The sequence below is a fragment of the Urocitellus parryii genome, chromosome 3 (assembly GCF_045843805.1).
Source record: "Urocitellus parryii isolate mUroPar1 chromosome 3, mUroPar1.hap1, whole genome shotgun sequence".
Classification (NCBI taxonomy): Eukaryota; Metazoa; Chordata; class Mammalia; order Rodentia; family Sciuridae; genus Urocitellus; species Urocitellus parryii.
In genome coordinates this window covers 19,406,822-19,431,560 of record NC_135533.1, presented here as the reverse complement: position 1 = coordinate 19,431,560, position 24,739 = coordinate 19,406,822, and the positions used below count along the sequence as shown (strand labels likewise).

The window sequence follows — 24,739 nt, the reverse complement described above, 5'->3', positions numbered from 1 at the left end:
ACCAGTTTCCTAGATCCAATTTTGTGCCAGGACTCAGAAAACTGGAATGCTGCTTCTTTCTACCTGGCTTTGTAATTTCAGGTTACTTACATACCTCTTTGTACCTTTCATTCCTCATCTCTAAATTGGCAATAATCTGCCCTTCAGATCTCAGAGATGTGTTTCATCCTTGAGATTATTGGGAAAGAGCTTTGAAAATGAACCTGTGAAAATGTAGGTAGTATTGTTATTAATGATCTTCCGATTAGACGTGAACTCTCTTTAAAACTTAATTTAAATTCTAGGCATTGCTTTTTCTTCTACTAGATAAAAGCTTTGTCTTTATTGCTATTTTTTTAAATATAAAACTCTGTGCTAAAGGTCTCCACGAACACTGCTTTAATTTGCCTTTTCATGTTGTATTCGTTCTTGCTAATACCACTGTTTTCCTAAGCTATTATTTTTTCCAGAGGAATGTAGTCTTATTATTTTTTTAATGGGGTCTGTTGTCTTTTTTGAGATCCTATTAATAGTAGACCTCAGATTTTGTTTGCGAATTTCTTCCAGACTTTTGAAAGAAATTTGGAAGGCCAAGAACTAACCTGTTAAAGTCTTTTTCACCTTGATTTCCTCAGGGCTGTGATTTAATCGACGTTAGTATTCTATGTGGCTACGTCCACCTACAGAAGTTGGATCTTTCAGCAAATAAAATTGGAGGTATGTGATTGTCATTCTGGTAGATTGATTACTAAATTATTTGAAAATGTAAATGTTGCAGTATGCAATATAGTTTAATAACACTAAGCTTGATATAGTAACTTGTAGCTCAGTTGACATGTTGATCCTTTGCTTTCCACGTCCCCCACCCCAGGCATCAATGACTGAAAATGAAGAAAAAGGCTAAAATCTACAATATTAAGATAGGGTTGAGATGCACTCAGTGATGCTTTAGAGAATGAAGTGGAATGTTCACTTTTATCCTTGTAAGAGGTTGATCATTACCTCTTCAATACTTCCTGTATGCTTGATGATTCCCTGTTCTTTACTTCTCTTAGTAATTTAGTACCCATGAATTCATATTTTCTTCCCTCTAATACATTATTTTCTTTGCTTTGCTTTTGCATTGATATTTTAATCCTGGCTAGCTACTTTTATTATTATTTGAGCCCTGGGGATTCACAAATGTATTTTCTCTCTCTTTTGGCTGTCTCTCTGTGTTTATTGATTCTTTCAACTCCATCATTTGTAGTTCTATATATTTGTTATGATACCTTGTTCACATTTAATGAAATTAGTACTACAGTTGTCATATATTTTCAACGCTTGATCCTCCTTTCTGATTTTCTGATCTTATTTGATGTTAACAGTGTGCGCTTTTCCCTTTAAACTCCTAGAGAAGTAAGCAAATCATTATTTCTGACCTGCTTTCTCCACTGATTTTCTTTGTACTTGCTTCTCTTACCTTCTTTTTTTTTTTAAAAAATGACAATTAGAATGTTCCTGATGTGGTCTTCTCTGTTTCATGTTCTTTCTTTGTTAACCCCACGTGTGATTCTAATAATTAAAATCTACCCCTTTCAAGGGCTAAGAAATATTCCAGCCTCTTTTAATTTTTAAAATGCTATTGTTTTAAGAAGACTTTTCAATAATCTTTGTCAGTCTTTATAAAACTATTGTGGAAAATTACAAACAAGTGCATAAATAGAACACTGGAATGAGTATTGAGGTTCAGTAGTTATCAGCCCATGGCCAATCTTGTTTCATCTATACCTCCCTGTCCCCCTTCCCAGGGTTATGTTAAAGTAAATTCCAGATGATGATTAATCATATCATCAGAAGGACTTTTTGTGTTATGGATAGGAGTGCTCCACCTACCCCATATTTCCAAGATTGATTTCATTTTCTAGATAAGAAATCACAGAGCAGGGGGAGGCTTTGGCCATAGGAAAGTACTTGGCTTTTCAGCAAGGGAAGAGACTTGGCTTCGTATCCTAGCCTTTTGAGCAGAAGTCCACAGTTGAGACCTTCCTCTTCATCTAGACCAGTCTTCTTTGATCCTGTACAGCCCCTTCATTATTCCCATGTGACCATTTGACATTCATCCATTGTTTGAGATCCCACTATGTGTCAACTGCAGTATATTTTTCTATGATGATGTTTATTAAATTTCAGCTTTTATCAGAATCATCTGGGAGGGGGAGGTCTGTTAAAATACAGATTCCTGGGCCCTACCCTCAGATATAGTAGATTTGGGGTGGGATCTGAGAATTCACATTTGGACTAAGCTCCCCTGTGAGACCAGTCCTGCTGGTCCTAGATCAGACTTTGAGAACCACTGATGTAGACATGAGGTGCTCCTGCCATCTGGTGGACAAGGAGGTCACTGCACCGAGTAGGGACCTCTCAGCCTGCTCCTGACCAGGCATTATTTCTGCCACAATGATTTTGAAACATTGACTCTCTCCAGAGTAGGAAATGTCCTCATCATCCCTTTGTGTATATTTAAGTATTTGATGCTGATTCTGCTTTAAGACTTATCTCACTGGTAGCATTTACCTGCCCACAAAAAAGATCTGCTCCAACAGGAGTCTGGGGCCCTGTAGAAGTTCATAGAGGTGAGACCATTCCTGACATGCATCTGGGCTCAGAATGGACAGGTAGAGGCATATCACAGAGCAGTTAGTTACTCCCTAGGTTTCCTCTCACAGGCAGCCTTCCCTGGTTTGTTGATAAATTTCTAACCAAGTGTTTATGTCCTACTGTACCATCTCTCTTAGAACCATTTACATTTAGGAGATGGTTTAGTCCAGAGAAATGAAGTAGAAATTGGTGGATGTTTTCTCATTTCAGTGCCCTTTGAGAAGGAAAGATGACAGGAGGTCCTCTCACACTGCTGCCCATATGCTTCAGGGAAAGGCCCGCTGCCCCATTGTTCTACCCAGTCCCTGTCTCTGCCTGTGTCTGTGCCACCTGGTGAAGGGCAGAAGCACTGCGTGTGGCTTTGGTGTAGAGGTTCCATTCTCCCACTGGGAGCCATGCTCTGAGGGGTTGTAACAGCGCCTTCTGTGCTTCTGAAGGAGAGGGACAGGAGTCGCTGTTCTCGGTACCATTTTCATGTGGAGAAATGAATTACTGGTGTCCACAAGGCCATAACCCTTATTGGGATTCTTCTAGATCTCTTCCTTCTCTAATTCATTCTGCTACCCTGAGTGCATCTGTCACAAAATGGCAGCGAACGGCAAAACAACCAGTATGTTTTATATCTAATTTCCATTAAAGTCTCTATCCACATAGAGTCCTTTACTCTGTATTTGAGTTTGAGGATATTAGCTTGGGAAAAAATGCAAAATTTAGATGTAATTTTGAAACAATCCAGAATAAAAAAAAATAATAGCAATAATGCTTTTAAATAACTTCAAATAATTAATGAGATTTAGGATTAAGTCCCACTAAAACAAAATTGAATTTACAACAAAGAGATTTTCCTAATTGTGGCATTTCCAATCTTCTGAAAAGACCTAATTCAGTTATTTAGGGGCTAATTATCAAGAGGATTATCTAAGGCTTTAGTTTCTCATTGTTTCCTCAAAGGCTGGAAATTTTTTGAAGCAGGGAGGCATAAGCAGGTTGTGGGAGAATGAGCAGGAACATGCTTGAGGCCTTGGCCATTGGTGGTCCTGGAAGCAGGGAGAATGGAAGAGGTAGACCAGCCCTGGGAAAAAAAAAGGTTAAATTGTTGCTGCATAGAATTTCCACGCTTTTTTTTTTTTAATTTCACACACTCCTGGTTTTACCCATTTCATTCATCTGTAATATTTAAGATGTGCTTACGACGAGCATAATTAAAAAATATTCTCAAGTAACATCACTGTTTTTAATGACTTTTTCTCGTTATTCTGTTGGCTTACCTATTCTGTATCTATTTCCCCCAGATTTGTCTTGTGTGAGTTGCATGCCTTATCTTCTGGAACTTAATGCTTCTCAAAATAAACTGACTTCATTCTTCAATTTCAAGCCACCCAAAAATCTCAAGGTACCCTTTATCAATACACTAATTACATATGTTGTGTGGTTTGCAAAATACATTAAATAAGCAAAATAGCACTAAAATAGAGCATTTGAAAATAAGAACATGTAGGAGTAGTATGTCTGAATTGATATAAAAATGAAATATTTGTGAATCATTTATTTTGCAAAAGGGGGATGGACTATCAAAAAGAGAGTTTTTTAAGGAAGCTTTGCTAAAACCTAGTGTTCAAAGGACTAACTTACTTCTGTTTTCCTCCTGCCCTTTTTTAGATAATTGTCATTGCATTTAATTATAGCAAGTAATTTTTTTTAATATGAAAAATTTTGTATCTGTACAAATTTCCTTGGGGCTCCAACATTTCCCTATTTATTTATCCAACATTCACTTTTTTGAAAAAGAATGCTTTCAGACCTTCCTTCTTGTTCTCTGGACTTGCTCTTGTACTTCTAAAGCAGAAATGAACTCTCTGTGGTCTGGGGACAGTTCGCTCTGCCTTAGAGGGGCGTGTTTCCTGCTTGCATATGTACCCAAGTCACCTGTGGTTCTTGTGAAGATGAGATTCTGACCTGGCAGGTGGGGAGTGGGACCTGACACTGTGATTTCTAGCCCCCTTTCAGGCACTGCTGATCCACGGACCCTACTTAGATACGGTTAGAGTGGTGGTTCCCGAACTTTTCTGCCCATTAGAGTCACCTAGGGGAGTTTTAAGAACTACCAAAGCCTGTGTCCCCTGCCAGAGACTGTGCTGACAAATTTGGGAGTCATTGCCACAGAACTTGTGATTAATTTTCTTCTATTGAACTTTAGTATTTAATGAAAAAAAATCTTAAATAATGGACATCAGCTATTGCCTTTTTAAATCTATTCATGCCATCTTATTTACAAGTTCAATTAGATCTCAAGTGTTCTGAGGCTTGCACAAACACGAAAATGTTCTAAATGAATAATCTGACGTTGTCCCTGTCGGTGAGACTCCTTGATTTTCGTCTTTGCTTCATATCACTCCGTTTTTGTCAGTAGTACATTTTCCTGCTTTGAAATTGTAGTTATTCCTAGGGAGCCATTCCTTTGTCCAGATAAGCCACATTAGGTGCGTTTTAGTACTCAGTATTGAGAGCACGGGTCTTGAGGTCACCGAGAAATGTGTTTGCAGAGCTGCTTTGGTTCTCCTCAGCTGCCCCACTCACCTGGCTGTGAGCCCAGGGAAATCAACCACGGCAGCACCAGGCTGTTCCTCCATTCACGCCCCACCTTGCCCCCACCCCCCACAAAAGACTTCACAAACCAACAAAAACAAACCATTTGCCCCATCTTTAAGGTTCCAACTTCCTTGAGCATTAAGAGCAAACATATTGGTGACTTTAGAGACATGTTTGCCAAGTGCCAGCGTGCCCTGACCAGGGCTATCAACCCTGTGTGAGCTCTGTGCAGACCTGGGAAGGAATGGTTGAGGACTTCCCAGTGTTATCAATGCATCTTCTTATTTGACCCTCCCAATGAAGCTGTGAGCCAGCTGATTCTGTCTCATTTTATAGATCTGGACACTCAAGTACAGAAAGGTTAAGTATCAGCCATTACTGGGAGGTAGGGAACTGAGATTGAGCTCAGTGCCTGAGATTCCACAGCCCATTTTTTTTTTCCCTGAAAATCAGGCTTGGGTAGAACTATGTTCGCCCCTCTTGAGAGGATTACTTCTTTTTCATTTCATTTCTATGAGCTTTGTGTGCCAAATAGAAAGCATACATTTCCTTTATAAAGAGCATGTACTCTTTTTGTATTTATAGAATGATTTTGCTTTTAGTAGGTGGAAAAAACCATTAATTTGATTTGATGGGTACTTCCTGTAAGTTCTAGTTTCCAATGAGAGTCAGAGCCCTATCATGACCCCTTCAAAGTCTCTCAACAAACCTAACATCACAGGTGCATAGAGGGCATAGTGTTGGCAGACAGTCCTGACAGAGGTGTGGTTCGATGGCGTGCTACAGCACAAAAGTGAAAGTGTCAAGCGCAGGTAAGCCCAGATAATGATGTTTACTTCCAATAATTATATTATTATTAAATAGAAGGAATTATTATAGAAGAATTATTATATAGATTATTATATAGAAGAAAAAAGTGCACATTGAACTCCATTTACATCATGCGAAGCTGACTTGCTTCATAGTATGCCTTTTATGTATCTGCCATTCCTCTAGGTACAAATTTGTGGTCAGAATTTTAATTTAATGCTTTATTTGCACATTTCTATTTTTTCACACAGCCTACACACTTGTGTTTTATTGACTATGATCCTGTCATTATCTGGTAATTGATTTAATCAGTTTTCTACTCTTGTATTTGAGTACTGATTTTTCTAGTGTTTAGTATAAAAAATTTTAGTATGGAAAATATTTAGTATTCAGTGCATTGCTAAAAAAATATTAGTGAAATTGGGGGTGGCATCGTGGCTTTAAAGGGCATAAGAACTTAAGGATAGTACTCATTACATAAATTGCTTGATAGTTTTTCAGAAAATGATTTTAGTCTGCCCAGCAACTTATCAAAGCAATGTTTAAAAGAATTTGGAGTTTATTAAAAAATATATATAGTCTTTGATGGTAGGTGAATAATTAAACAAAGTTAATGTCATTTTTAGTCTCCTACTTTTGTCTTTTTGAGTCGGGGGAGGGGGGGTCCTGGGGTTGGAACCCAGAACCCCTCATGGGAGTCAAATGTCTGTCACTGAGCTGCACCCCCAGCCCCTAGGCTCATATTTTTGATCAGGAACAACAGATGTTGCTGAAAATGCTTACCTAAAATTGTCAATTTTGAAAAAGGTTGTAGAGTTGAAAGGGCGGCCTGAGGGATGAAGAAAAAAGACTATTCCGGCAATTAGGAGGTGACATGGGAGAATATACTGTCATAGGAAAGGAAGAGGCAAGGCGAAGGGAAACAGGATGACACATAAATGAAATGAATATGGTTCACTGGGTGTTGGAGAAGACCAAAGGCACGGTGTCAGGGTGCAGCTGAGGGAAGCCTGCAGGAAGACCAAGGAAGTTTGAAACCAATGCTGGACAGAAGAGCGCAGCTGCAGACGTAAAACCTGTGGGTCGTGGGGAGGTGGCCATGAAAGAAGGTCTCTCCCACCTCCTGTCCCTCAAAGTCAACAGAAGAGGACAAGTTTAGGAAACTTAATTGGAGACACCTGAATGTTTTAGCCTTGGTGTTCTTTCAGTAACATATTCTAACTAGAGCTGTGCAGAAATGACAGAAATACCTTCTCATGCAATTAATTACTGTGATGAATACGAATGAAAAATGATGGGTAACATGTTCTCTTTTTCTCTCCAGATGGTGGATTTTTCCAGCAATCAAATCTCTGAAATGTGTAATTTGTCGGCATACCATGCTCTCACTAAACTGATTTTGGATAGTATCCTTTGAATGAGTAAAGGGGAAAATTTGGTTAATAGCTACTACTAGCTCCATCAAAGAATGTGTAGCAGATTAGATGGAATAATAGCAGATGTGTAATTTACTAGAGATGTGACTCGTTTCAATGATTAAAACTTGATATGCACAAAATGAGTAAAGATATTTTATTTACTAAGGAATAAAACTGCAAGTTAGAGCTTTCCAAGAGCATACTCTTGAGAAGTAAGGTAGTCCTTCTGAGGATTGTAGGCTTATTCTTAATTCCAGAGCCAGAGTGAATGAATTTCTTCAAATTTTCTTAAATTTGTGCCCAGTTTTATATAAATCCAGCATTTGAAAATCCAGATATTTTCATAAGGAAAATGAGTGGTATTTATTTTACAAGAGAATTCAAACTGGATTTCCTTTAAATAAAGCAAACCCTTCTAGTTTGTTTGCAGGGCTGAGGATCAAACCTGGCCTTGAGTATGCTAGGCAAGGGCTCTACCTTTGAGCTATGCCCCCAACCCCTCTAGTATATTTAAATATGCTTTCACCAAAAACAAAACAAAAAAAACCATTTTGATTTACAACCAACTTTGGGAGCATACCTCTTGCATGAATCAGGCTCCCATGCAGACAGAACCCCTAAAGTTCTAAAGCAACTTCTGGGACCTAACAGGTTAGTTAATTGGAGATCTGTGAGTTTAATGAGCTTGAGCTTCTTCCTTACACCAGAGACCGATGTTCTCTGGGTAATAAGGGAGCAGTGACTTCTCTCCAGGTATCTTTCTACCCACCTGAGGTTCTTCAGGACAGAATGGAGCATGAGTTGATTGCCCCTGGGTACCTCATTCCAGGGATATGTCAGCAGCTTGTTTGTATTAAGGCCGAGATTACAGAAGGTATATATTTTTGAAAACATATTTTGTAAAAAAAAACCTTTTATTCATATATCATGGAAGGCTAGAGCGTAGTCCCATCCCTTTAGAACTTGTATGTGACAACAAGCAATAAATGGACACTGAGATGTGCTCTTGACATGAGCATGCTCTCCTGATTGTAGCCTAATAGAGAAATCAAATAGTGATCCAAATGGAATGTTCCATTGACAAATTAGAAATACCCATTAGCAGCATGTCTCCATAAAACCTTCATTTAATGCTTGAGTATCATATGTATTAAATTTTCAAAGAAAATGAGTCTGACAGCTTAGAAGCCATGTGTCTAAGAAATCCAGTCATCTCAGGCCATATGGAAGCATGCTTCCCAGGGAGACTAGAGTCAGCATCACCTGCAATGTCTTAGTAGGTTCTTGGGCTCCACCCCAGAATTATACAAACATAGCCTGTATTTGAACAGATGCCCAGACAATTTGAGTGTACACTAAAGCCTGAGAGGCATTGGTCTAGAAATCAGCTTCCTTCCTAAGCTCCTGCCTTCCAGAAGGGCCTCAGCATCCAGAGCCCCTTCCCAGCCTTCAGGGTACCCAGACATGACAGTGTGGAGTTTGATATGGAAAGCACTGTTTCCCCCCAAATCATTCTTTATGCGCAGTCTGGAATTGTCAGAGAAAATAACTTCCTATTATTCTGGAGTCAAAATGGGGAACACATATTAAAGCATGAGAATCTTAAATTTCCATTTAGATTTCCATGTAATAAAATTAAAGTATTATGACTCTGTAAATGTCAACTTTCATAAAGAAAGGAGTTATTTGTTGTTGTTGTTGTTGTTGGTTTTGTTTAACTTTACATCAGAAGTAGCAATCGAGTTTTATCACTGAAACTCATCAACTATATTTACCAATCAAAATCCAGAATATGGGCATCTGATTAAAGCATAGCATGGCACCATGAGCCACCTGGTTTGAAAAAAAAAATGCAAAGTAGTCAAAACAAACTACTCTTCATGGACTACTAATGAAATAAACTTAAATATCTTACAGTTTTGAAAAGCTAGTAGGCTGTTTTCTAAACAGTACTCGATTTTATGCCTTTTGTTCTTTCAATAATCATATTGCACATGGTGCAGCTGGTGGGGCTTTATAAGTTTGGAAGTTGAAACTAAAATAAGCATTTGGTAAGATTATAGATTAATCTATTTGGAGGAGAAATGAACCGGATTAGATTATTTCTTAAATGACTAAACTACTTTGAGATTAAAAAGATAATTTTGTTTTAAGGTAGTACATTTGAAAACTTAGATGAAATGGACAAATGCCCAGAAATTATTTTAAGTCAAAACATTCATTTGGAATTAGAAACCCCAAGTAGTCCTATAGCTATAAAAGTAATTCATTAAAAAATAGTTCTTACAAATTAAAATTAATTAGATTAAAAATCTTCCTACAAAAACACTTCACTTTACCCATAATTTTAAGAATAGACCTTCCAATAATGAATAATTTCTTTCAAACATTAAAAATAGAAAGCATATTCACAGTTCATTCTGATGAGGTACGTTGATTGCCACTCCAGACAAGGAATTACAAGAGAAAGGAAAAGGACAGCCTTATTTCAACCGTGATATAAATGTAGAAATCCTAAACAAATTAGTAGCACCTGAATTTGATAAAGTATTAAAAATGATGATAAGCTGTGAACATGAGTTTATCTTAGGAATGTAAGAGTAGTTTAATATTAGAAAATCTATAAATTAACTAAGAATATTAACAGATTAAGGAAAATAAGCCTTATAGTCCTTAAAGAAGCTGAATAGATAAGTAAAATTTAATAAAACACAGCACTTATTCACAATAAAACTCCCAGTAAACTAGTAACAGGGGCTTTTCTTGTTACAAAATGTCCACAAAAATGTTTCAAACTTTATCCTAGTTGGGCGATTGGGGATCCTATGCATTCTTCTTTAAAATCGGGAACAAGGCAAGGATACCCACCATTGCAACTTTTACCCCTTGGGGAAAGAAATTAGATGTATAAAATTGAGACTGGAAAAAAAATAAGTCATTCTTTGCAAATGACATGTATAGCTACAGAGAATATAAACAAGAGCTTTCACTTGAAATAATAGTTTTGAGAGTTCAGCGAGGTGGCTAGATATGACTTCAATAAACAGAAAACAATCACATTTCTCTTTATCAGAAGCAAGGAATTGGAAAACACAAAGAGACACCACTTAGAAGAGCAAAAACATGAATCTTATTAAGGATAAATAAGTGTGTGTGGGGGGTTCATAATAAAACTTTCTTGAAGGGTATTGAAGATTTATAGAGAAATATATCCCATGACCCTGGATAAGAAGATGTGCAAAGATGTAAAATGAATCTTATAGAAAACAAATTAGATAAGCCTTATTTTCTTTCAAAGGAATGAAACTGAAAACTACTTGACATTGTATTATATCCATTTCATTGGCAAAATTTAAGAAATCTAAAAATACCAAGCAAGTGTTGGAGAACAGTGCTCTCCATATCAAACTCCACACTGTCATGTCTGGGTACCCTGAAGGCTGGGAAGGGGCTCTGGATGCTGAGGCCCTTCTGGAAGGCAGGGGATTAGGAAGGAAGCTGATTTCTAGACCAATGCTTCTCAGGCTTTAGTGTCCACTCAAATTGTCTGGGCATCTGTTCAAATACAGGCTATGTTATACAGAACACGGGGAGCAAGAGGATTTCTTTTTTACCTTGTTAGTAGGTATGACATCTCTGAAAAATAACTTCGAACTATCTCGTAAAGTTGAACATCCAAATTCACTATGACCTAACACTTTCATTCCTCATATGCAAAGTTTAGCATGCACCTGGAGACGTGTGTAAGAATGTCCATACTGATATTGCTCATCGTAGCAAAAATGGGAACAATTCAAATGTTCATTGATAATGGAAAGCACAAATTATACTGTAGTCTCACAATAACATATATACAGTAGTTACAATGAGTAAAATATACCTCCGTGAAGCAATAAAGGTGAATCTTGATAAAAACAAATATAATTTAGGTATGAAACTACAGGGAGGAGGAAAGGGAAGAGGAAAGAGACAATCCAGCATAATGATGATCTCTGCCCGATCTCAGATACAGGATTCAACAGGAACAGTGTGCAGAGGCAGGTTTAAGTTGTTGCTGGTGTTCTAAACTTGGGCTGGGATGAGAGTAGTTTCATGAATGTTCATTTTACATGTGTGTGTGTGTGGCTTCAGGTTGAACCCAGGACCTCAAGCCTGCTAGGCAGGTGCTCTACAACTGAGCTACATCCTACCCCCTATTATTTTTGGAAGAATATAAAAGGCCATCCATGGCCAATTATAAATCAAGTATTAAGATTAACTTAATTAGCTTAATTCTATATAAAAATTTAAGAACCCCAAATTACTGAATGAATTTAGTTGAGAATAATGATCTAAATCATCAAACAAGCTAGTGATACTGACAATGTGATTATAGTAGATTACATCAATAACTCAGAGTGAATTGTAAACTCTAAAGCCTCAATTTTAAAATTTAACTTATTTTAGGCTATTTTGTCCTAACTTTTAACTGATGGATAACTGATGATTAATTGATAATCACCCTAAATTGCAAGATAAGAAATTTTGCTAAGGTAAAGTAGATTATTATTAATAATAAGTACTTATTATTATATAAGTTGATAGTTTATTTTTTTTTACCTGTAAGCATTGAGTGGTTATTGATTAGGCTGCATTTTAGGATTATGGATCATGGAATTTAAAAAAATGATTCATAGAGATTTAAATCTAGATAGGATTTTAGAGATCATCTAGTGCTTACCATTATTTTATTTATATATTAAATGAAAAGGAGTCTGAGACTCATTGAGGGTCAAGAACTTGCCTAGAATCATCTGGTAAATGCTTGAACTGAGATTAGTCTTCAGAATTCAGTTGTTTTTCCCATGTTGCAATCAGCTGAGTAATTATTACTTTTATTGCATAGCTATTTACATCATACGCATGTTTCTTTTCTTAGATTCACTCCTATCGTAAAGCTCATTTTTCACTGGTAAGGTGATGTAGATCTTTCAGGATTAGTTTTGATTAAAGCCATCATTGTGGTCTTCTCCACTAAGAGAATTGTGATGGATTTCCTACGTATTTCTCAGTAACTGTTTTCTGTACACCTGAACTATATTTTATGGTTGTAGACAAATGAATAAGAGCAAATACTGAACTAGTGAATAATTCATGTCAAGCATTTGAGAAGTACTGGCAGCACTGCCAAAATGTAAAAATATATTGTTGGGATTTTTCCCTCCTTGTAAAGTTATGCTAAAGTGCTACAGGCTTCTCCACTCGGTTTCCACAAGGGTCTAAAATTCCCCTGCAAGAGATTTATTCACAGAATGGCAAAACTTTAGCGCTGGAATGCAATATGATGATTTTGAGTTCCTGGAGTCTCTCTTACCTGATACCGTCTTTTAAAATTATAATATACCTAAGAGGATTAGCCCAGTAAGCTAATTCATTGTAATAGTTTAGTGATTTATCAGATTATACCTTTTCTTATCAGAAACTCCTAAGACCTAAGAAAGAACATGAAAGAATAATGTTAGGAAGAAGGGCAAGTTACATTCTGTGAAGGTTCTTAAAATAAGAAAGCAGGAGATTGAAGAGATAAAGGTGCTCCTGAAAGCGAACTGCCAACCAAGAGCTCTCTCAGGCCCAGTCTGGCATGTCGACTGTTACTGTTGCTGGCAGCCAGGTGTGATGTGACTGTTAGAATAATTACAGGGGCACTGGAATACCACTGCTATAAGTACAGTCACACTAAAGTATCCGTGGGGCATTGGTTTCAGAACCCTCCTCAGACGCCAAAATTGATAGATGCTCAAATCCCTTATGTACAGTGGCCTAGTGTTTGCCTATAGTCTAGGCACATGCACCTGTAATTTTAATTCATCCCTAGAATACTTATAATACTCAATAGTTGTTCTGCATTGTTGAGAATAAAGCAATGAAGGAAGTCTATACCTACAATGTAATTTTGTTTTTATACAATATTTTCAACCCTTGGCTGGTGGAATATGAGGACGTGGACCCTGTGTGTTTGGTGGGCCAGCTGTGCTCTTTACCCAACAACCTGACTAACTTCCAGTGCCTGGAGTGAAGAATTGGGAAACTGGAGGAGATAGTTTTTCTGAGATGAGCATATTTCTGAGCAGAGATGTTTAGTCAGTGCCTTACTTTTTCTCCCAGGACTGTGAGGGATGGTGGTGAGACCTGCAGGAGCCATGCTGGACTGAAGTAAGACAACTGCGTTCCTCTTTCTTTCTATCCTTACAGGACTTACTGGAGAACTTGATAGGGAACTGGGTATACCAAGGGGGCTGTGGTATCCTCGAATGTCTGGGAAAATGACTGTGGACCCAATAAACAAACTTTCAGTTCCTACTATCAGGATTCCTGTCTTCTAGTTTTCTGATCCTTGCCTGTTTCCCATGGGACCCTACCCAGCTGCTCACAAGCACCTGTATTGTTCTGCCATGATTCAGAGCATCTTCATCTTGGTTATAAAAGAGCTACCAGGACACTAGTGCTCCTGAAATAGCTGAGGAAGGTAGCCACTTGAAGTTTTCATAGCCTAGTTTTTGTTGTCAAAGATTACCTCTTTAAAGAGTATTTTATTTCATCCGTAGCTCTGTGAGATAGTTTAATTTACTCTTTCCTATATTTTATATCCATCTTTTGTTATAATTCATATTTACAAAGATCTGGTCTTTTTCTAGTTTTAGAATAATTATTTGAAGAGCACAAAGAAATCAGAAGCAGAAAAGATAGTGTTAGTGAGCACAAATATCTGTGTGTGAGAATGTTCTAGCGGGAGCTTCTTGGAAGTCAATCTGAAAATACATATTGACCTCACAGAGCTGGATTTCAGCCCAAAGATTGGATCTGAAACCAGTGAGGAAAACCTAGGAATTTCTGTATATTTAGCAACATATTCTTATCTAGTTTCCTTATTGACCTTTTTTCTCTGGCCTAGCTCTTTTTTGATTTAATCCCATCCTTGAATCTCCCATTTCCATGCTATTGGCCAAGAGGTGCAGGACAAGATTCCTTGGCCTCATGTGATTATAATTTAGTAAATGAGATCAGTGCCTTATAAGTCTGAGGTATGGCTCATTGACATCCTAACATTTGGCCTAATGGCAACTTGATGTCCCCATTTTACAAATGAAAAATCTGAGCAGAGTGCAGTGAATTCACAAAACCAGTAAATCCTAGCGTTAGGATAATTCCAAGTCATTCTGAGGCAAAACATGTTTTTATGATATTTATGATCCCTTCCTTCCTATCTACAAAGTTCTCTGTTTTTCCATGAATGGAAGAGGATAGCAAGGGGTTAGAAGTTGACCAGAAAAGGCCTTGAGAAAGATATGGCTCCTCTAGAATGGATACCAAGAAGTGGATGTGCTGAGACGTATTTTCAAGTATGATGGGCATTACCAACTTGCCTGCAGAGTGGCTTTATCATAACAGACCCACTCATCCAGTTATGTAAAAATCTATGTTCCTCAAAATCTTTTATTTTATGATATTTGCTAATTGGATGGTGAAGAATGGCATCTTGGTTTGCATTCTCCTGACTTCAGGTGAAGTAGAACATCTTTTTATATGTTTATTAGTCACTTGGGTATTATTTTCTGGAAATTGCTTGATCATATTCTTTGTCCATATTATATTGAGTTGGTTTGTCCTCCCCCCTAGATTTGTTGTAATTTTTTATGTATCCTAGGTAGTAGTCTTTTATCTGTCACACGTAGTGTGAATTTGCCCCCCTAGGCTATCCTTTCTACTTGCTTGTATAATTAAAAAGTAATAAAAAAAGAAATAAGAAAATGAGGATTATCAAAAATAAAACTTGAGATATCAGTGTAATGTGAATGTTTAAGAGAAAGGAAAAGAAAAAACTATGGAATATGGAGTTATATCCTAAAGAATAGGGTTTAGGGCTGGCTCAGCAGTAGAGCGCTTGCCTCGCATGTGCAAGGCCCTGGGTTCGATCCTTAGCACCACGTAAAATTAATAAATAAAATAAAAGTATTTTGTCCAACTACAACTAAAAAAATATATTAAAAAAAGAATAGGGTTTAGAAAGTAATAGGAAAGCAAAATGGATTTTAAAAAATACACTGCCAAGTAAGAAAGCTCCTGGTCCATTCCAGAACAATTGAGAGAATTGGAGAACATGGGAGAAATGGAGAACCCTCAATGGGTTATAATGGAGATGAAATAGGATAAGTAGGTTTTGTGAAGGGTCTTAAATGTCAGTGAGCACTTTGAAATTCATCCTAGAGAATTTTTAAATTGAAATAAGATATCCAATCAACATTTTGAAAAAATTAACCTCTGACTACAGTGTGTAGGGGACTCAAAGGCAGGAATGATGAATATAGCAGTAGTGTTGGAGATGAGTGCTAAAGGTGGATTCAGTTGGCAGAGGAGTGAATAAAAAGGCAGGGAATGATGAAAGAGATATTTTAAGGCAAAAATGCCAGGTCTTCGTGATTAATGGGATGTCATGCCGATTATGAATAGCTGAGAACTGGTGATGTCACAGGCTACTTGAAAGGGAACACTGAGCTTGGATGAGGCAATGACATTAAATCCTGGAACTGATCAGAGAGACTAAGCTGGTGACTTTGAGATTACAGCTTTAGGGGCCTACAAGGAGGGGACACAAGATAAAATGTTGACATTTTAGCAATAAATGTAATAAATTTAATTGACAGAAGAAAGCCGAGTTTACGCCTCTTTTATTTTAAAGGGAGAAGAGAAACCAATACAAGCAGAAAGGGATGTCCCTCTCTGTGCCAGGTTCTAGTCTTTGGGCCACCCATTTGCTACAGAGGGCATGTCCCAGGCTGTCATTCTAGTTACAGAGATGAAAAACCTTGGCACCTGTGCCCTCTTCAGGGCCACCCCACATTCAGAAGTCCTAGCAGGGGGAAAGCACATAGCTTCATAGATCATTAACCAACCAAGGGAAGACGTTGCCAAGGAGGCAGCTCTGAAACTGGGAGTTCTTTTATACCATTTGAATGAGTCACATATGAATGCAAATACTACTGAGCATTTTTTAAACTTTTAATTTCATATAGAATGCCATATGAAAAATATATCTCAGAATCTAGTGTTCATCTTATATTGGGCATATAATCTTTATTTCAACTGTTGTCTGATTTTTCTAGTGATGATTTAATACTAATTCTTTTTATCTTCAAAATGCTTTCAATGACATTTTCCTTAAACCGTTGTGATATACAGACAATGAGATAGAGGAAATTAGAGGACTAGATATGTGCAGTAGCCTCACCCACCTTAGTTTGTCCAACAACAGGATCATGACAATTAGTGGCTTAAACTCATTACCCATCAAAATACTTTGTCTGGTAAGTGTCATTCTTTGTAGAAGTAGCAATTAATGCTTAATAAATCTATGAATTATGACTACTTAGAATTTTTCAAGTAGATAAAGAGCCAGTTCCTTCATGAAATGTCATTGTCTTCTCCTTGTTTACTTCATTCCATATCTGGGCTCTGTGTGTGTGTGTGTGTGTGTGTGTGTGTGTGTGTATGTGTGTGAGTGTATATGTACACATGCATGCAATATTGATAATCCATGAAAATGTAAAATGATTTTCTAATTTGTTAACCAACTTTTTAAAAAGATTTACTTTATATACTGGGAAAGAAAGATGTCTTTTATCAGTTATGAAAAAGTATTTAACAATATTTTATTTGGGAAAATAATATTAAACCTTATTTAAGCATAGTAGTTATTGTGGTTCACACTTTATCGCCTTCAAATAAACTGTACGATGTTTCTAGGCATTGAACTTTGGTTGTCCTTTTATATTAGTACATTCTAGTCTCTCATTCTAGAAAATCAGAAATCATGCTGACAATAACAGAACAATTCCAACCAGAATGTTCAATTTGATTGTTTTTTCCCATGGAGAGCATCCTTTTTAAGCCATATGACATGCAGTGTGACTATGATTCAGTGAAAATAGAGTTCATTTACCAAAAACATCAGCAGGATCATGGTAGTCCCAGAGATATACATGATATCTTAAAAATAACACTATAGCTCACGAATGTGGGGTGCCCATAATACTGTCTGTTGGCATATCCAGATTTCTTTTGCTTCCTTTCCTCCTCCCTCCTACCCTTAGATGGCTTTGCTGTTCTTTGTTACATGTGTCACAGGGTGGGCAGGAAGCGCTTCCAGCCATGGAGCTTGTAGCTTATCAATTTTGTATGTGAACTGTCCCACAGGAGGATGTTGAACTGTTGTCTGAAATGACATCTTGGGCTATCTGCAGATTTTTGACATATGAGATATACTATTCCTGTCTTATTAACCACAGATCACTGAAGGTTGCCTTTGTGAAAACTTCCCTTGCCTTGAGCTTAGAGCATCTCTACAGTGAGTTAGGTGAGGGTAAATACTAACATTCTAGAATCAGACAAAAGGTTTAATAATTTACCTGGGACTTCATGTTTTCTGCCTACTAGGGTTTGTTCACAAAGCATATGAAAATGAATTTGATAAATGGTATTGAAAATTTTAAATTCCAAAAGAAAGTCATATTTTAAAGTTATGATCATCTGAAGGATTATTAGCAATATTGTACTACTCATTTCCTAGATTCTTAGAATCTTTTCCTTTTCTATGCATATCTTATCTGCATTAACATTCCCACTAATTTTAAGTGGAACTTTAAGGGGAAAGAGATATGGAAGGAAATGAGAATCGAATCCTTTATTGAGAATGACACACAACACTTTCATCTTCAGAGTTTGTTTCATTAACTACATAAATAATCCATGTTGACAGGTCTGTCTCAACCAGTTTTTAGAAAAAGCATAAAGTATTTATATTTTTCTGCAAATAGATCAATCCAACTCCAGCTCCCATCACCCAAAATGAGCTACAAAATATACAACATGCTATCTTTTATTGTCCTTAAAAAGTTTGAGAATAAGAAGGTTTACTTTTTCTATTTTTAAAAAGTTTTATACCGTATGGGGCTGGGGTTGTGGCTCAGCTGTAGAGCGTTCACCTAGCCGTGCAAAGCCCTGGATTCAATCCTCAACACCACATAAAAATAAATAAAATAGAAGTATTGTGTCCAACTGCAACTAAAAAAAAATATTTAAAAATAGATTTATACCATAAAATGACACATATTTACTTCTACCATTTTTAATGCTTTTGTTTTTAATTCATGGAATCAGAAAACCAGTTGCTTTTGTTACTATTGAAAAGAATTCATTTTATAGTTTAGAGCTAATTCTCAACCTTTGACTTTTATGATAAATGTAAAAGTTGAAAAGTGGAAAATGTGGTTTGCTAATGGGCTGTTCTGTCACCCAGCTTTTCTTAGCAAGTAATGACAGCACATTCCACACTTAAGAGCCACTTGGTTTTTCCCTGCCAAATCGATAGACTAAGAATGTTTTTTACTTATTTAAGAAGATAGCTTTTCTCTAAAAGTGTTATCTTTGCTAATCATCACAAAACAAGCAGGAAGAACCATCCGTGCAGAAGCTGCCGTCTCTTTCTAGTGGGAAGGTCAGTCTTTCAGCCGTGGGTAAAGGCTTTGACTAGCTGACGCTCACTTCAGAAATTTTGCAATTCTGAAATTTTCTCAGTTCTGGTTTCTTTTATGACCACAGGCTATCTAATTAAATTTTTCTATGCATCACTCTGCTCATATCATCTACCACTTTGAAAGCCATCAGAGACACTGGGAAGAAGAATTACGGTCTATCTAACATATCGAAAGCTCTTCAAAGTTCTTTGGGGGAAAATGCATTGTATATAAATTTGATGTGTGGGCATTTTTTGAATAGGATATTGAGGTCTTATTTCAATACATTAAATTTATGTGGATGTGATACTAAGCTTAGTTTTTTTCTTTCCTTTTTCTATTATGCTTTTTATAACTTTTTTGAAGTGTGAACAGAAGGAAATTTGATTTCATTTTGGCAAATGGGATTATGAATATTTTTCCTTTCCATTATTGCATTTTTAAAACATAAAAATAAAAAGAATAGTACAATAAGCCCTCATGCACTTTAACAGCTTTATATATTATTAACATCCTATTAACATGTTTTAAGGAGTCATAGAATTACATTAATGAACACAAATCCAACTCATTATTGATTTGAAGTTTTATGAAAAATAGGATGACAATGAGCTTTTGCTATTAAATGTACCAGGAAACCCATATTAGTGAAAATATTGTAGGTGGAAAAAAAATGCAGAGAACTTGTAGAGAAGCCACCTAGAGAAAAGGAAATCACATGGCAAAGTCCCTGGGACTAAAAAGAAAGAAAATCTAACCATCGAAGCATCCCAGCTGAGTCAAGTCCCAACCAATATGCCAGGTGAATGCAGCAAGCCCAGCAGAAGAACCGCTAGAATTTCATTTTTTAAATGCTCATTAAAAGTTTTGAAAGTTTAAGGATGGGTACAGTAGGTCATTCACTGAACCTCAAAATTACTCTTTATTATAATTTTCAACTCAAACTAAAATTTTAATTTTACTTTATTATACTATTTCTTATACCTAAAGGCTAAGGAAGTCAAGAAACAAAGAATGTGTTGGAAAACATACAAGAAAATATAATTATTATTTTTTTGGGGGAGGAGTACCAGGGATTGAACTCAGGGGCACTAGATGTCTGAGTCACACTCCAACCCTATTTAGTATTTTATTTAGAGGCAAGGTCTCACTGAGTTGCTTAGCACCTCACTTTTTGCTGAGGTTTGCTTTGAATTCTTGATCCTCCTGTCTCAGCCTCCCAAGCCTCTGGGATTATAGACAGGTGTGTGCTACTGCACCCAGCAAGAAAATAGAATTATTTTTATCCCTTTTGTTATTATGAGTACATGGAGGTTGGGAAAGAAAATATTTGAGTATGAAATCTTTGTTATAGTCTGACTGAGAAGATACTCATGTGTGAATTATTGAAGAACTTAGTTTGCTACCTGTCATTGCATCACAGGCCACCTCAATTGTAATGACTTGGAGAAATAACTTTGATTAGCTGACAGTTCCCTAGTCTGAGCTGGGTTCTGCCGGGTGGTTCTTCTGCTGGGCTTACTGCATTCACCTGGCATATTGGTTGGGACTTGACTCAGCTGGGATGCTGGGATGGCTAAGTTTTCTTTCTTTTTAGTCCCAGGGACTCTGCCATGTGATTTCCTTTTCTCTGGGTGGCCTGTCTTCATGTTCTCTGCAATAGAGTGGCTGGAATTTTTACATGATATCTCAGGGCTCCCCCAAACCCAAAGCAAAGGTTTCCAGCCTTCTAAGTCTTAAGCTTGAAACTGGCACACTTTTGTTGTACTCTTTTGGCTATGGGAAGTTATAGGCTAGCCTAGATTTAAGAAAAGGGAGTTGTACACAGTATGAATTACTAGAGACAAGATTCATTCATTGGAGGCCACCAAAGCAGCACACTACCACTGCCTTTGTGGTCTGATGTTATTATATTTAGAGTATTTCTGAAAACAAAGTATAATATTCTAGAGGTTTATTGTGATAGGTTGAAAGAATTGTATTTAGTTTGTATTTCTCGAGATCCAGATGGAGTTATACTGCCATTAGGCTTAAGCTGTGCAGTTACAAGCTCATATTACCTACCTTTTGTCTTTCCTATTGATTGAATACTCATCTTTAAAATGAAGATGATATATTCCAATCTTTCAGTTGAAAAACTAGGATCACTCTCTGGGGTGTTTCAAAGAGTAAATGATGAAAATATGTATGTGGGGTGCGAAGAATGACTTCCTGTTTTTCTTACTTTCTTTTCTTTTCTTTTCTTTTTTTTTTAAAAGAAGATTTGGGGAAGTATCCAAAATAAAAATTTGCTATTACAAATTTTCTTATGAGAAGAATTTAAAATATTACATATATTTTGTTCATTTTAGAGCAATAACTGCATTGAGACCATCACGGGTTTAGAGAATCTGAAAGCCCTGCAGAACCTAGATCTGTCCCATAATCAGATATGCAGCCTCCAAGGCCTAGAGAATCACGACCTCCTGGAAGTGATCAACCTGGAGGATAATAAGGTAAGGTGCTCCCAAGTCTTGGTGTCTGCATCTACCTGAGAAAACACATTAGAGAGTTAACACAGACACCCTTTATTGGCTTTTCAAGACCTGTCACATGAAATGCCAGTTTAGAAATGTTATTCTAGCAAATTTATTAGAGCAGTAGTCCCAGAAGCACTGTTTTTTTAAAATAAATATTTACAGTTCATGAGTTTTGAAAAGTTGATGCTTACTAATTGCACTGTTTTAAAGGTTTAAACTGCAATCATGTGTGTATAATTTTCTGGAGTAAATGTGCTCATGCAAAATTTTGTGTAGAAAGATAGCATTAGAAATATCTGAACTGTCAGATCAAGGGGAGTGGAGTAAGAGACTAGCCTCAGGCTGGTATTACTCTTGCCTACATTCAAAGAGAAGACTGTGCCAGTATTATGTCAGAGGAGGGACTTGGGAGATGTTGGCTGTTATGGTTTGGATGTGAGGTGTCCCACAAAAGCTCACGTGTGAGACTGTGCAAGAAAGTTCAGAGGAGAAATGATTGGGTTGTGAGAGTCTTAACCTAATCAGTGAATTAATCCTCTGATAGAGATTAAGTGAGTGGTGACTGAAGAGGTTTTGTGTGGCTAAAGGAGGTGGGAATTGGAGATGTCCCTATATAATTTGCATCTGGAGAGTGGAGTCTCTCTCTCTCTCTCTGCTTCTGGAACATCATGTGAGATGCTTCCCTTTGCCACACTCTTCCACCATGATGTCTGCCTCATCTTGAGCTCTGAGGAATGGAGCCAGCTGTCTGTGGACTGGGACCTCTGAAACTGTGAACCCTTAAATAACTCTTTCTTCCTCTACAGTAGATCTGGTCGGGTCTTTCAGTTGCAGCAGTTTTTTAAAAAGCTGACCAAAACATTGGCCAAAGCATATAACATTCTGGTTTGATAGGAGGAATAAATTCAAAAGATCTATTGCACAGCATAGTTACTAAAATTAATAATAATATACCATATTTTTGAAAAATGCCAAGATGGTAGGTTTTAAATGTTTTCTACCATAAAACAATAACTTGGTGAGGTAATACATATGTTAATCAGCTAGATTTAGCCATTTGACAATTTATATATATTTCAAAACATCAAGTTACACATGATGGATACATATAATTTTATAAAAAACTTTAAAAATGTGAACACCCCAGGAAAGGGGTGAAAAAAATAAATGCAGAGAAGAGGCATGGAAAGTGACTTCTTATATCCTGTTGGCAACAATAGGGTATGATCCTAATCTGTATAATGGGTTGAGAATTGGGCATATTCAAAATTTGAAATCTGGTTTAATATATACTGCAAAAATTATATAAACTGATTTTCACTCTTAATTGCATTTTATTTTTAATAAAGCATTTGCGCTCCTAGTCGTGATCTATTAAGTTGGCACCTGTAGCCAACTTCATAAGCAATGAGATCTCTATAAAGTGATTTTATTCATATTGAGTACTTCATTTATTTCTTCTTCCTGCCTGTCTGTCTGTCTGTCTGTCTGTCTCTCTCTCTCTCTCTCTCTCTTTTTGTACCAGGGATTGAACTCAGGGGTGCTTAATGACTGAGCCACATCCCCATCCCTTTTTTAAAATATTTTATTTAGAGACAGGGTCTCACTGAGCTGCTTAGGGTCTCACTAAATTGCTGCGGCTGGCTTTGAACTCTCAATGCTTCTACCTCAGCCTCCTGAGCCACTTGGATTACAGGCATGTGCCACCATGCCCAACTTGTTTATTTCTTCTTGAGAATGAAAAGTTGGTCAAAGTTTGAGACAGTCTATGCTCAGTGGAGCAATGTGTGACGCTGTGGAGACTTGCTCTGTCTTGCTGGGATGCTGCTTATCAGTTAGGTCTGACCCTTTCTCTGACAAATTTACATCATCTGTTAAGTTGCTAAAAGTCAAAGTTAGTTATTAAAGTCTGGGAATAAGTGAATTTTTAATCATAGAAAAACTGTTCATCTGCATCTCACTTGATTTGTATATCAAGTTGTTTTGATCACTTCTCAATTCTAGTGGATGAACTTTGTTCATTGCACTGTGTTTCTTAGGACGTCAGCATGATCTCTATTTCATGTTATTTTTTCCTTTTTACACAATTACCATTGAAGACTGGGTTTTTTTAAAAAAAATTCCTGCTTAAAATGGTTCTCACATATAGCCGGGGGTGTTGAAAAGTTGGAATAAGCTCATTATATGTCAACTAGGGGCATCTCATGATTTAGGAAAAGGAGCAATGGTAATGATAGTAAAAATTACAATCATAAAATTATCTAGACATATCTGCTGAGTACTTATACACCAGGCACTAGTCTAAGCACTTTACGTATCTCATTTAATCCTTATTACAACCCTGTTATTATTGCTGTTTTGTAGATGAAGAAGCTAGGGCACAGAAAAATTAAGTAATTTGCCCAAAGTTCTATATAGCAAAAAGCAGAACCAGGACTCAAGTAGAGAATGCTTTGCCTCCTGAGTCAATGTGCTTACCCTCTGCAAGATAACACAGTAAATTAAATGCCAATGCCTCCCCCCACCACCACCACTTTCAGAACTAGGTGTGGTGTAATGCCAGAGAACAGTGCTTTTTTCTAGAAATACAATGTGAGCCACAGAAATGAGTCACGGATATCATTTAAAATTCTCTAGTAGTCACAATAAATGGAAAAAGAAACGGGTGAAATCAACTTTAATGATATATTTTACTTAATATATCCAAAATATGATATTTTTAGCATATAATCTACATATAAAATTATCAATGAGTTATTTTGCCTTCTGTTGTCTCATACTGAGTTTTGACATTGGGTATATGTTCTATGCTTAGATGACATCTCAGTTCACGCTGGCTGTAGTGCAAGTGCTAAGTAACTACATGTGGCTGGTGACTACCATATTGGGGAATGCAAGTCTGCAGACACCTCTCAAGCAGTATGTAGCTCTCTTCCATTTCAAGAGACTTTTCACATTACATTCAGAATAGTTTAAAGAAGAGCTATCCTCAAGCGAAGACAGGAGTTTATAATTTTCAAGTGTTAAAGAGATTCTATTAAAAAGAAAAGTGGCTACATGTCCCCAAAGGAGCTCCTTTGGTAACAACTGGGTCCTTGACAATAACAGGATTCCCTGGCTCCCCACTGGGTAGGTTGGGGAGCAACAGATGGTACTTTGAAACATTCGTGGAGCCATCTGAAGAGTTCCTCAGAGATTTCTCCAGGACAACTGAGAATTCTATGTATCAGGGATG

At 36.9% G+C, this 24,739-nt stretch overlaps 1 protein-coding gene across 1 annotated transcript in view; it reads left to right on the top strand.

Annotated features, from left to right (window-relative positions):
- Positions 1-24,739, top strand: part of Lrguk (leucine rich repeats and guanylate kinase domain containing) — a 67,021-nt gene that overhangs the window by 7,699 nt on the left and 34,583 nt on the right. The window contains exons 3-7 of the mRNA XM_077796416.1: positions 615-696; positions 3,912-4,012; positions 7,343-7,424; positions 16,653-16,777; positions 21,337-21,480. Of these exons, the coding sequence (XP_077652542.1) occupies positions 615-696; positions 3,912-4,012; positions 7,343-7,424; positions 16,653-16,777; positions 21,337-21,480 (534 nt within the window). The remainder of the gene's footprint in view (positions 1-614; positions 697-3,911; positions 4,013-7,342; positions 7,425-16,652; positions 16,778-21,336; positions 21,481-24,739) is intronic.